A 14,604-nucleotide genomic window follows, 5' to 3' on the forward strand; every position below is an offset into this window, starting at 1 on the left:
ATAGGTCTTCAGCATATAAATCTTTGAACTGTAAGCTTTCTTCTTAATCGCTTTATTCCTTCTCAAATACTAGCTTCAATAATTAAGTAATTCAAAACTATAAGGAGTTTTGCTTAGCTGTATTCCTAAAGGAGCGAACTATTTAGATAATTCATCTAAACAGCAACCAGAGTATTATTCGATCTGAGCACTCAGATCAGAGATTTGGAACAAATCTCAAAACAGAATTAGGTCGTTGCTTCCCTCATTGTCATCTCAGGCATTAGTCTTGCAGCTTTGACCCTGGTGATGGGAAAAGACAGCCATGGAAAACCCGTAACAAGTAAGAATGTGCTACTTGCAAATAAAGATGCAGCTATTTCCTACTTCAAAAACCCATAACAAGTTAACAACACAACTAAACTATACAATAACTAGTAAATGGTGCACATCAGGAGGCACCATACTACCAAGAGGAAAAATCACAAGGGTAGTATTGTTTCAAATTTATAAGATCTAGAAGAGTTGTCAAGAAAACAAAGAAATGTTCCATAAGGCAAGTAACCACCATTATCCTTTACTGATACTCCTGCTGACTTCAGGGACATTGATAATAGAATGAAAAATAAAGAAAGAAAAGAAAGCAAAGGGATCTGATGACCATCTTCTTTCAGTCACATGTGCTGGTACAAAAATGTCGTGCAAATTAATGACAGTAATGGTTGTAAGCTAACCAAAGTCACCCTTCTCTCTAAGAGCATATTCACACTGCCAACTCTATCATGGCAACATTTAACCTCGAGTCAAGTTTATATCGATGTTGGAAGATCTTGAGTCAATTTGTGTCGAACCAGGCCATCCTCCACTGACTGAAGAAGGGGCTAGATCTTGATCTGGTGCAGGATTGATCTGAGTGTCTTGCTTTCTGAAAAGGTCAGAATGAACACCTGATTCTTCGCCATTCTTATGCTTGTTCTTCATTTTTGTTCCTCCGTAAATAAAGCTACCCACTATCACCTGGGCACAATAACCATAAGCTTGAACCATTAAAGAGCTGTACAAGGAAAGGAAAATCACATGAGGTATTCAAAGGGCAGCAACCTCTTGAGTTGCAACAGCAACAGAGCTACAGAACTGCCAGTTAACTTAGTCATCACTATTAGGCACAGTTTCAGAGTGCACTTGAACAGCTGATGCATGTTTGCAGAAATAGGAGGATTTTAAAAGGTGTTCCAGAGAAAGAGAGATGACTTTATGAGTCAATTGAACAACATATAGTAGGAGGTTTTAAAAGGCGCTTTACATCCAAGGGCAAGGAGGATCAAAACCTTAACTAGGAAAAGAATAGATGATAGCTGATGGTGGTTCTTTTCAATAACCTACCAACAGGCACAACACAAAATGTGGAAGTAACACAGATTAAAGGGGCTCGAACACAACCATCAGCAAGCTTTTGCCCCATCAATATGAAGCAGGCTAGCGCATCCTAAATGTCAAAGGCTCAAAGGACAGAAAACTTCATGACCAATTCATAATGTAACATACAACATACTAAAATCCTGGCTAAAGCAAATTAGGAAGGGAGGTCCCTGGCATGACATCTACAAGAATTACCAATGGTTAAAATTATCCACCATAATTGTTTAGAAAACCAATGAAACCGAAAGTTCCTTTAGAGAAGAAAATCATATAAAGGAACCAATGAAACGCTATAAAATGGTCCCTCCCATTGATACTTCGACGTTGATGTACAACAGTACAAGACACTATAAGAGTGATGTGCTCATAGCACAACTACTGCCCAAACATTATACTAGATGCAGTGCCCTGAGCACTAGATTGAAACTCGCATCAAAGAAATATATGCAAGAAAGGAATGTGTTAGGAGATGCTACTAGATAATGTTCATGCAGAACCAAATATAGAAAATTCTAGTTGATAATAAAGACTACAGGTCAGCGCACTCAGTATTCAGAGCTTAGCAAAGTTGAAAATCAATTACCTGGACAGTGCTGGCGGCAATTAGTACCCCACCAACGCCACCTCCAATAACACGACCATCAGAACCGGAGAGGGATATACTTAGACCTCCGCTTCGGGTACGTGAGCTGCCACTGTCAGTCAACAGATAAGAGCCAGACAAGCATAGGATTTCAAAATGACCCTGCAGCACCAATGACAGAAGAGCATCAGTGATGTGCTACTCCACTTTCTAATGTCAACGCTTGTTCAACCTTCACAGCCATCAGCTAGGTTTATTGAACTAATTAACGTTTCTGAATCCTGCACAAAAGTTAAATCCTTTACGTGCATTGTACGCATCTAACAAATAGGCCTTCATCACAGTGGCAATCAATTGGGTTCGCCAGAGCATTAAAGCTGACCATGCAGCTCCATAACTCCCAGATATAGGCCCTACAGGCTAAAAGGAAGAACAGTAGTCCTACTACAGAGTATCTAATACTGAAGCAGAGAAGAAAAAAGTTACAGAATCAAATGTTTAAATAAAGAGCCTACAGATAATATGTACAACATTATGAACAATCTATCGTGTAACAAACATGGTAAGATGATACTCTCTTGAAACCAAATTCGATGAAGAAATTGAAGCAAGTATCATATCTGTTTTGTTCCTATTGAGGATGATGGCATTGTTCAAACAGGAGGTCAATCTCCATGGTTATATCAAGGATTCTAGTTTCGGCCGATCCCGAGTGGGATTGGCCGAAACGGATCGAGATCGGCTATAGCTGGTTTCGACCTACAGCAGCCTGCTGCAGGCAACATGATAGAAAAGAAGAGAGGGAGGAAGAGAAATTTTTATTTTTTACGCCTTATATGTGAGCAATTATTATTTCTTATAATTTTTTCTAATTTTTTTAGAAATTTCTCAACATTTTTAATAATATTTAGAATTTTATTTAATTAAAATAGTCCGATCCGATACAGGCGGCCGATATGACCGATACGTATCGTTTTTCTGGACGGCCGATCCCGATCCCGATACCGATTTTTGGAACCTTGTGTTATATATAAATGTTAGGAGTAAGTTAATTAACATATTAAACTATAATGAGATAACATATACTCTTCAAGTTGTCAAGAATTTTAACAACATTTTACATGGATTCTATGAGATAAGAAAGATAACAGCAAGTAACAATCCACCAGATGATCCTCAACTATGCCACCAAGAAATTAAGGACCTATTTGATACTACCTCATAAGTAACTATGCCACCAGATGTTGAAGATTGATGGAGAGCCACTGTGGAGACGGCCCCATATGCTGACAGGATACAGACAGCCCTTGGGCCCTGTTGTGAGAAGGACATTATCCTGGCTGCAATATCCTGCGCAAGAACAAGGAAACACAAATATTAGTATATTACCATTGTGGCTAACCGACTGAAAAGATCCATCAAGTGTAAGGGTCAGGGCAATACAATAACTAATTGTGAATATCTGAATACCTAAAATCCAAAATATTCAGAATATTCTTTTGTAAGAATAAAACAAAGTGTCATAATATTGAATGAAGTTGTATGCAGGGGAAAAGAAAAGAAGAACAATAAATGAACGAACCCATCTACCATCTTCCAAGAAAAGAAAAGAATCCAACCAACAGAGCTTGCAAATCCCCTCCTTACATCTCCAAAACAACCAAGACTTATAGTAGCTAACATGTTTAAAATTAGTTAGGCCATGTAACTTCTACACTTCTTGCAAAGGCAGGTCTAAGAAACTGTTATCATTGAATATTCCGGCTCACAATGATACATAACAACTCAAAGCAGCCCGAGTGCAGTAAAGGGCTGCGCAGTAATATAATCTTTCTTCGTGCTATAAACTATTGCACTATTCAACTTCAAGCAGAAAATAATGGACCACTACACAAATAATAGAAATGGACCAAGACCGGTTAGATTTCAAAGTTGACAATGTTAGTAAATAAGGAACACACAAGCAGGTCCATACTTTAAGCAAAATCCTACTTTTATAGCATCCAACAGTGGATAATTCAGGTCAGAGATAAGATTTTGATGGGCTAAGCTGACATATAAGAATGTAAATATGCAAGAGCAATGAGTCAGCTGTGTGAGGGTCTTTTTCTTAAGGCGCCTTGAGACGAGCAGGTTACCATGCAATGTGAACACTAGGTAAGCACATATACTGTACAATCCAAACTCAGTGAGACGCACTTCTAGGTTACACATAACCTCCTCTACCTTAGCTCCTATAATAATATCTATCACCATTTTCTCAAACTTTTTGGAAAATATAGGCAGAATAACAAACACAATCATGGAAGAATAGTATTAGGGGAAGACAAAAAGAGGAGTAGAAGAGAAATAGAGACAAAATGGAGAAGCCAAAAAAGCTCATGGAAACCAAAAGTGAGAGGACTACTACATTTTTATACCACCTCCTGCGCTATATATACCAATAATGTTCCTCATTTTCTTATCTGTACCTAGACATATCCTTTTAGGTCCAAAAGACCCTATGAGATACACTAATGTAACAATTATGAGCTCCCATTGGAATATCAGAGAAAACAAGTGCCAGCATAATGCAGTACAACTAAATATAAGCTATCACCTTTTGATCTCATATAAATTATTAGGCATGTCTTACCTCTCTCGGTGGAACAGTGATAATATGTGGAGTAAATCCCATTCCAGCTGAGCCAGCAACCCATTCCCCTAATAAAAAATCAGCCATATGGTGTTACATGTTTATATATTCTCATAAGTAAGCCATTAGGATTGAAAGGAAATTACCATCGTATGCATCTATATTTAGAAGCAAGTATGCATAACAATGACATATGTAGTGACAAAAATTTCACAAATGGATCCAGAGGAAACAATTAATCAACATTAAAACATGTACATAATATTCAAACTATTATTGATGTGTAAAAAAATCTCAAATCATCATGCCAATTGATGATGCCATCAAATATATGGATCAAGAGGAAAAGAGGTTCAAAGCCTAGGTAGTATTATCAGATATAGCTGAACAAGCTTAAGTAAACTATTTATTCATCGTTATCAGTTTGTCAATGTCCTCATTATTGTAAAAGAAGACAAGCTGAGGTAGAAAACAGAGGATATAAAATGTTCAGCTCTGACATGCCCTAGACAGGGTATATGGTGTCGCTAAAAAGAATCTAAAATATGTCATTGACAGCTCCTTCGGAGACAGACAAAAGAAATATCGGTTTCACTGACCTGATATAGCATGTCAATTGTCAGGGGGATAAATAACCTAATAGCCTGTCTTGGTCCAGTACCTTCAGTAGACCTAAGGACAAAGCTCCATGAAGTCCCTAATGCTAAGAATAAACATACACAGGGCATATCAACTTTGCAATTTCATCATGCCAGAGAGCTGAAACTGAAGTGCTCCCAAAAAAGTAAGTCCTTCACACTTTTAGGCACTTGTTCTGTACATGGAGATATTATGCCTGTTAAAATTCCTAAATTGCCACGAATTGGATTCTCCATCTATCAATAGATCAGGAGCCAGATCAAGCTAGATATTTAGAAACATTGTATAGCATCATTATTCTGAAGAGAGGCAAATTATAAGATTTCAACTAGACATAACATCTGAAGTTGATAAAAAGAGAATTCTGTCTCCAAGCAATTCAAAACATAAGAGTGTGGTAGCTCACCAAGTGAAGCCAATTGCTGCTTTCTCCCTGTTCCAGGAGGCCGCCCTCTACCCCGTTTATGCGATGGAGACAATGATGCAGCCCCAGAAACCAAGCCCGAACCTGACACTGGAGGAGTCAATGACAATGGTGAAAGCATGGTTCCATCCGGCCGATACTTGCGAGGCCTCCCCCTCTTTCTCTTAACAGGCTCTTCCTGATTAATTCCAACCAGCCCTCCAGCATTGATGTTATGCTGGGACTCCATTTGAAACACGGATCCTATCGACCCTCCTCCAAAATGTGGAGTTTGAATGGTAAAGCTTGAGCTTGGATTAGGCACATGATGAATACCTGAATGAACTCCATGTATCCCGGCCTGTAATCCAGCAACAGACCCACCTGCTCCTCTGTGCTGGATATAATACGAAGAAAGATCGGACCCCGAGGTTACTATCCCTTCCCTCCCATCCATTCATGGGGTAAAGAGTTTACAGCTACTAAAAGGACTAGAAAGAAAACTGAAGCTCTAATATGGAAAATTTGAAAAAATATGGCCCCTTTCGTCACAATTTAAGCTCTAGGGTTATAAAAATAACAAATACAAGGAAATGGAGTAGAATCAAGAGCTTAAAATGGAAAATTTCAAAAAAGACGGTCTTTTTACGTCAAATCTATGATCTTTAGCAATGTGAACCCCAAAGAACACGGAGTTCAAGGACTAAAAAACAGATATTTTCACGTGCAGACACCGAATCTCCTATCTTCGCCCCCAAATAAACCCTAAATAGACACACTAGCAAGAATACTCGCACAAAACAAAAATGAGAACCGGAAAAAAGAGCCTTCCGCAAGAAATCAAGGAAATAAGCTTAGGGTTTCGCAACAAAAAAAAAAAAAAACCCTGGATTTCGAATGGAAGGAGAACAATAAGTCGCAGAGCTGGAACGGTGCCGTGACGCAGAGGGTTGTAAAAAAAGTTTTCGCCTTTACGCAATGCCTTGAATCTCTCGGAGCTCAAGAAGAGAATGGAGGAGGATGGCGAACGGGAGGCACGGCTAAACCTTCTCGATAGATGCGATCGACGCGAGAGAGGGGGGGGGGGGGGGAGAGAGAAGCACCAGTAGGTGAAGCAGAACGAGTGCGGCGTGATATACGAGAGAAAGCAATAGAGGATAATAAATAACAAATAGTGGATAAAATTTAGAAAAATTTACAAGAAAACACCCTATATTGTGACTATATTACAAATGAGTTCCTCTCTCCCCACCTTCACTTTGTTTAAAAAAAAAATTAATATCCAAGCCAAGTTAAGTTTAACTTAAACAGCACTTGTCAAGATAGGACGAAAAATAAAAATATTTCTTATATTTACAATAACAGTTTTATATTTTATAAATTATTTTTATCTCTTTTTCCTAATATGATGTGTTAAGTTATTATTTTTTGGGTAAAATTTAAGAATATTTCTAGATTTATTTTTTTTTAATTTGGTATTTAGATGCGATTTTAATATATTTGGAAGCTTGATTTAGTTCTGTTATGCTGGAAATCTGTGCTCTGATTTATTTTTAAAGAGTTTAATTTTTCTCTATAATTAATAAAATTTTATAAATGACACCCTATATTTAACAGATTTAGTGATTAGGCTCGTGAGTTCGTGCTTATGTAGTAATCTCTTGAATATAGCTCTCATACAATTTGAGGATAATATATTGAAACAAATATTGATAATTTAGGAGTCCCACCATGTAGGAGTAATAGAAAACTCTTCATTCTATTCCAGGTGCTATTATGAGAGTTTTTGACAAAACTACCCCTCTTCCAAACTTATTCTTTTGACCAAAATAGATCTATCTCAAACTTGATATTAAAATTGTATGTTTCACTATAGCTATCTTTAAAATATTAAATTTATCAGCGTTTTATATAAGAATAAAAAATGCTAACCAAGTCAACATTTTCTTCTAATATATAAGAAGTTAATCTGATCAACTTTTTATATGCGACAGAAAGAAAAATTAAGACATACTTACTTCAATCTAATCAAAATTTCATCTAAAAACTTATAAATAATGATATTTCTATCTAAAAATAAAAATTTAATCTTATTAGCATTTTGACTTGGTCCATAAAAATGAGAATACATTTCCAACACACATTTTTTGGTGTTTATCATGAATATATTACATTTTATGTATAATATTGGTTCAAGATTTATAAAACCAATTAAAGGATAATTCTATTTTCTCAAGATAACCCTAGAGAATATGCACCCTCTAAAACAACAAATCATAATTCTGGTACGCAAGGAGTAGCAGCATGATCAATATTTCATCTAATATATTTGAGCAAATTGCATACTTCTTCCTAAATAGAACATTTATGCATGTCAATATCAATATAGATCAAATGGATATCTCTATCATGCCCCTGCTACTTTGGCAATTGAATATATAAATGCATCATGGTTGCTGAGGCAACCCAATCTTATCCTGAATATTATTAAACAGCCCCACAATTCCTGGATTTGTGATCCATCACAATCCCTCTTCAAGAAAATATCTCAACAGTTGTGCATGTCAGCCATCATCATAAGCTTCCAGGTTCAAACTTTAGTGAGCCGAATTCAGCTCTACCTGTTGATAATAGATGAACAATATTCTACCAACAGGACAAGCAAGAAAGATACCATGGGCCAATTTCTTAGTCCTGGGGAGCAAAAGCTGCAGAAGGAAAAGAGGTGGTTGTTATTCCATGACCTCTGCCTCAAAACTAGCCTTGACTGCAATATGATTAGCTATTAGTAATGGTTACCTCATTAATTGTGAAAGATGATTATGCTTATATGATCTTTTAGTTTCTTTTGAACTTCTTCAAGAAACTGTTAATGAATAACAAGGAAGAATCACACATGGTAAGTCATAAAATAAGTTCAAGTTCAAACAGCATCAGAGTGACCAGTCGAAAAACAAAAGAACAAGAAGATAATTCACAACTGATGCACCTATTCTCAGTACAAAAAGATGAAAACCAGTTGAATTCAAGCCACTAGAGGTAAACAGGATGCATTCATCTTTAACCTGTTTCAAGTACTCTTCTCAAGAATTATTTGTCGATCTACTTTGCTTGTGCTCTTTGGCCTTTGCTTAGGCTGATAACTTGGTCTTCAGCTTCTTCTTCCCAACCTTAAATCAATCCAAAATGTCTATCTGGATGAAGACAAAAAAAAAAATCAATCCAAAATGTCTTTCAGTGCTACATGCTCCATGAGCATTGATACGACTATCACAAATCTAAAAAATTACCTAAAGAACAGCTTAATAAAAAGACACTAAAATCAAAGAAAACTTCATTATTCTCACAATGTATACAAGTGTGAACAAAAAGGGTAAAACTTCATTATTCTCATGATGTATACAAGTGTGAACAAAAAGGGGAGACTTATGGTAGGTGAAGAAAAATAGCATATTAAGGTCCATAAGCCTGATATTGACCACTAAAAAGCACTGTCTCAAAGTGAAAGACAGGCCCCTTGTTCTTTGTTTAAAATAAAGGTGAAAATGTTACAAAAGGCTCCTCTATGGTTGCTACTGCTAGTTCCATGCTGGATTTTCAAGTAACATCTTCCTTGTCAAAGCATATATAATAACTTCTTTTATACTTCTAAATTAATAATACAAAGGGCATCAAAGATGTTCAGATTTCAGGATAACCATATCAAGAAACTGAATACTGTTGATAGGAAACCCACACTCAACCATTGATCTCAGAGGGTCACAGAATAAGCAGAGATAACTATGCCAAAAATTTCTCACAATTAATATAGGAGCCAATTTTTTAGCTTCATAAATTATGCACATTTATCTAGTTAAAAACAGTTCTCGCTTAATTAGAAGACAAATTTAGCTGATCATGGGAATCTCACCTGTTAAAATAGAGGCTTGCTTGCACTAAAAAATTTCTATCATTCAATCCCCTTAACCATTATTATGTGTTACCAGTTATCAGCTCTAAATCGCACATAAATAACCATAGTTAGCAGATAATTACCCACTTGACAAATCAACACTGGTGGATAAAATTAAAGGTCTGATGAAACATACTAAGACTTCTTAGAATGCAAGCACATGCCTGGTGTGGTGACTGCAAAATTAATGCCGAAGCATGTGCAGCATCATGAAGATCCACAGACTTCAATAAGATGACAGGTTTAGTTTTGTAATCCATCTGGAACGTATGAAAAAGTGCCGTGTTTCATTGGCAAGAAAGTGAAAATGTAGCTTTGCAATCCATGAGAGCTAAATGTATGTGAATAAGTACCTGAAGAAAAAGTTTCATTCTGTATTTGCAATTTAGATATTTACAGGATAGCTTCTGAACTACAAAATGAGAATTTAACCAAAGATGCCGAATAGTGGCTAAAGAATGAAAGCCTATACCAGTACTTCTAAAGCACAAGAAGACACCCAAGGATAGAAGTAATCATGGAAAATTTACAGCGAGAGAAGCCTTTCATATGATAATAGCAAATGAACTTCTGTATCGCAAGTTCCCCATCATTTCTGTGGCACCATCACAGATTAGAAGAATTGAAGTATTGCAATAATATGCCAAGACTATTTCCACTCCTTTTTTTTCCTCCCTATAACTTAAATAGCTTTAACTAGATCCACTAAATCAAGTAACATAAGACCATATCAATAAGGAAAATAGCAATCTAGGCAGGAGCTAGAAAGTGCCCCTCAATTAAGTATACGTGATATTACTTCAATGCTGCCTAATAGAACAAAATGCCTACTTTTAGCGCATTAAATTAACAACAGGAAGCAAAGAAAAAAAAACAAAACAAAAGGTCCCCATAAAGTAGTCAACTTATAGTTTAATTCAAAAGAATCTATAACTAGACATTTAAAGAAACAAATAAAAAGCCAAATCAAATCTAAAGTTAGATGAGCAATAGACCACCTTCATCTTAGATTTTTCCCGCTTACAAATTCTTTCCCTTCTTTTCCCTCTCCTCCCTCCCTCTCCTCCCTCCCTCTCCTGACATCCCATCCAAAGAACACATATCACAATAAGATCAACCAAAAAGGTAAGAAATTTTTTTTTTCAAACGTATCAAATTAACTAGGTCATTGTTTCTTACTTTGGAGGTCGAATTCATGTTGCTTCTTCCTCTTCGCAAGTTTTTCTTCATCATCTTTCTCTTCCTTCGGCAAAACCCTACATCCCCCCTGCCAGATAACCACTCCTGTTTTGTCTTTATTCTGAAAAGACTTTCTATTCACTCTTTTTTCCTTTTTTTTTTCTTTTTTTGCAACGAAATCCAAGCCGAAATGCCCAAAAAGTCCTCACCCCGGATCAGGAACTCAGGATTAGACAGAATTGGATTCCACTCGGGATAATTTTTTTTTTCTCTTTGTATTTTGGGTGCGATTCAGATCATGATGCAACAAAGTGATAAAAAAAATTATATCAAAATACATAAACAAGAAGGTTATTTTTTTTCTAAAAATTCCTTAAAGACTCCACCAAAAGTGAAATATTAGTGAAGCCAATTGACCTACGGATTAAATTTTCTTACGGAATCTAATTAGAGCATCCGCTGGGGTATGATTGTATATTTGTATGTGGGTCGAAATATTGTCAGATCCTCTTGTATATTATTTAGCCTCTAATGTTGTCGAATTATTTTTTTTTTCATTTCGTGCACAAAAGAATCCACCAAAAGCATAATACCAATTATAAAAAAATAATAGAAATAAAATATCAATCATGTAAAAGTTTTAGCTACAAAAACTTCCCTTTTATTTGAAGAGCTAAACATAAGGAAAGCTTTCCTTTTATTTGAAGACTTACTAACATGACGCAGGAATATATATGATTATAATTACCAGAAGAAAAGTATAAAAAAAGAAGAAACGAGCATATCATGATTCATATTGTATCATTTCAAAGTATAGAAACACATACCGGGAAGAACTGGAGGAAGAAATGGCAACTGATGGAAAATTCCAACGGAATCGCATTGATCATTCGCGATTATGATTATCGAAAGATCAATGCGATCCCTTTGGAATTATCCATCAGCTGCCCATGGAATCGATGCTCTCTTCTCTTACTCTTCTCTCTCTCTCTCTCTCTCTATATATATATATGTATATATAAAGTTAATTAACTGCAGTTTAGTCTGAAAAGGTGCAGAGGTTGTGGAAAGCCATGAAGCCAAATTTATAAGGTAGGAAGAAGAGGAGGGAAAGAGGTTTGGGATGGTGAAGAGTCGCAATACATTATACATGGAGTTGATGTTGCTCTTCTTGGGAGGTGCCGGGAATTTGGAGCCGACTACAAGATGCTACTGCTAGTAAAATTACCAGAAAATCCCCCCTCTTAATTAAGTGTCCTTTTTATTTTGGTCCACTAAGAATTTAGTTTTTTTTTATTGACCGGAGTTATTACTTGATACACAAATAGATAAAAGGGAGATAGGGCAACAGCCTTGAACATAAATCTCACACTTGGTTAAAAAAAATAACAAGCATAAATATATAATAATAATTATAAATATTAATGCATAATTAGAAGCGAAGAAAGTAGAGTGACAATTTTAAAAAGTAAGTCTCTACTTTACTAGTAGCGGCAACACCACAAAAGAATCATAACAAGAGATTTGATGGACTCAAAAATTGATTGTTAAGAATACAAGTGCAAAAGGGTTATAATTATATAACTCTATTGAGACCACAAGAATACTCAATATGCGTGACCCTATAATAGACCACCACACATCCTACATAAGTTAATAAAAGAATTAAAAAATACAAAAACAAAGGGAGAAGAGAAGACAATGACCGTGGCAATGGCCATGCCAGCAATAGTGATGGCAATTATCGAATAAGAGAGAGAAAGTCAAAGGGAGAAGGGAGGAGAAGGGAGGAGAAGGGAGGAGAAGAGAATGATCTTCCTCAAAGAGCAAGCTAGGATGGTAGGAAACAAACATAGAGAAGAGAAAAAAAGAGAGGATAAGAGGAGGAAAGGTGAAAAAAAATACTCATAGGGGAAGAGGAAAAGATTCTTCCCTTTATCAACCAAGGCAGCTTAGAGAGTTGAGAAGAAGAAGGCCATTGACAATGAGGAGAACCTCTCATCTGATTTTATTTTTTATTTTGTTTGAAACCTTGTTAGAGGCCTTGTTTGGTTTGAGACTAAGCCTCAAACTCGATAAATTGGTCTCATTTTTTAATCTTAATTTATTGAAGAGTAAATTTGATTAGATATAAAAATAAATAAAAAATATTTAATTACTAAATCAGTTTAAAAATCCCTGAATCAGTTCGGAAGAACATCCTAAACTCAAAGCAAACAAGGCCTTATTGAACTATACATGGCAATCTAATCAAATGTCTTGGTTTTTAAAATCTAAACCCAATTAAGATTTAGGTGTAATAAATCTGAAGTGGGAATTTTAGAACTAATAGAAAATTTGTCTTGATAGTATGGGACAATGTTTAGATGGTCAAATGAGTTCATATTATATAAGCATTTCAATTCGAATCCCAACACCACCAATTTAATTGGGATACTAATAAATTATCATTTCTCTCTCAAAAAAATAGTACTCTAATAACCACAGTTATCAAAATATTAGCAAATAATGGCTAAATAAAAGAAGAAATATAATTATATTGCTTTAATAGATACTTTTTAGAACTATAAATATATTATTTAAAATATGCTAATATAAACCTACAATTTAACTTGGAGACCCACAGATTGAACCAATTTATATAATAATAGAACAAGGGAAATGGGAATAGCTCATCTACCCTATGATGCACTAATCTTCGTGGACCAACACATAAACAAAGTTTTTTCCACATGGATTGCTTGGTATCTCTGTCTTGAGTAATCTGACACGATTGGCATGCATTGGAGTCATGCCATGCATCATGTCTCAGTTGCAGCCAATCAAATGGCCAAGATGGAGTACATCTCATTCATTTCGGTCAATGAAATGGGACATTTATATCCTGTACGAGGATTCACGCCATCTAATAGATAATAAAGTGCTAGATGATTGGAAAAATAAAACAACAACTGCTGAACTATTCTGAATAATATATATATATATATATATATATATATATATATATATATAAGCTTATATGAATTCTAAACCTTTGAATTTGTTTCTATCCTGTTTCTATCTCTGGGGGCATTTCGGTCATTCGTCACCAATAATGGCCCTCACCCATTTGTCATTTGTCAAAAGTGGTCCTAAGTCCTGATTCTAGAAACCATGAACATAATGGAGGGTGTTAACTTTTCTTTTTTCCCAGTTGTATTCCTTCCAAGCAAGCTACCAAAACTAGCTCGACCTTCATATTCTTCTTGTCACTATATCCCAAGAACAGAAGAACAAAGCAAGAAGGAAGCAAAGAAATAACTTTTGAGCAGCAGTAAACAAGCATATAACCATTTTTTTTTCTATAATCTCTACGTATTATGCATGTCATCTCATTTCTTCTTCGCCTTTCGTCGTCTACAACAAAAACGATGAGATTTTCTAGTTCCAATCAGTAGAACAAATAAAAATTCACAACTTTTGGAACCAAACTCTTATCTAAAATGAAGGTTAAGGTAGTGCAGTACTACCAGAATAAATAATTAGGTCAGTAGCTAGCAGAAGAAATAGACATGCATGTGCAAAGAATGAAACTAGACCAGATAATATAACATAAATTTCTATAGATGGTGAACTGATGATGTAAGACGCGTTTTAATATCATTGATATGACATAAGAAGAAGAGATATACACCCAACCAAGGTCAGCAGGAGTTGCAATCAGAGAACAGCATTGATAGGAAGAATGCGAACACAACACATCAATGGAATTGACATTGCATCTCATATAATGCCCTTCGTTGTTCTTAACAGAAAGGTTATTTTCATTTCTTCCG

General features: G+C 35.6%; 1 protein-coding gene and 1 long non-coding RNA gene across 2 annotated transcripts; both read right to left on the reverse strand.

The window, feature by feature from the left end:
* Nucleotides 1–461: 461 nt before the first annotated feature.
* On the reverse strand, nt 462–6,785 carry LOC140788956 (AT-hook motif nuclear-localized protein 11-like). The gene is made up of 5 exons (XM_073138505.1): nt 5,662–6,785; nt 4,617–4,684; nt 3,200–3,331; nt 1,982–2,143; nt 462–996 (listed from the first exon to the last, which is right to left on the reverse strand). Exons 1-5 carry the CDS (start codon nt 6,113–6,115, stop codon nt 772–774), a joined length of 1,041 nt encoding a protein of 346 aa, XP_072994606.1. The 5' UTR covers nt 6,116–6,785; the 3' UTR covers nt 462–771.
* Nucleotides 6,786–8,531: 1,746 nt separating this feature from the next.
* Nucleotides 8,532–11,933, reverse strand: LOC140788957 (uncharacterized). Its single transcript, XR_012109118.1, has 2 exons — nt 11,617–11,933; nt 8,532–8,852 (listed from the first exon to the last, which is right to left on the reverse strand). It is a non-coding gene; the product is annotated as an uncharacterized lncRNA (long non-coding RNA).
* Between the last annotated feature and the right edge of the window lie 2,671 nt (nt 11,934–14,604).

This window comes from Typha latifolia, chromosome 5 (assembly GCF_019914945.1).
Source record: "Typha latifolia isolate L0001 chromosome 5, TyphaL0001v2, whole genome shotgun sequence".
Lineage (NCBI taxonomy): Eukaryota > Viridiplantae > Streptophyta > Magnoliopsida > Poales > Typhaceae > Typha > Typha latifolia.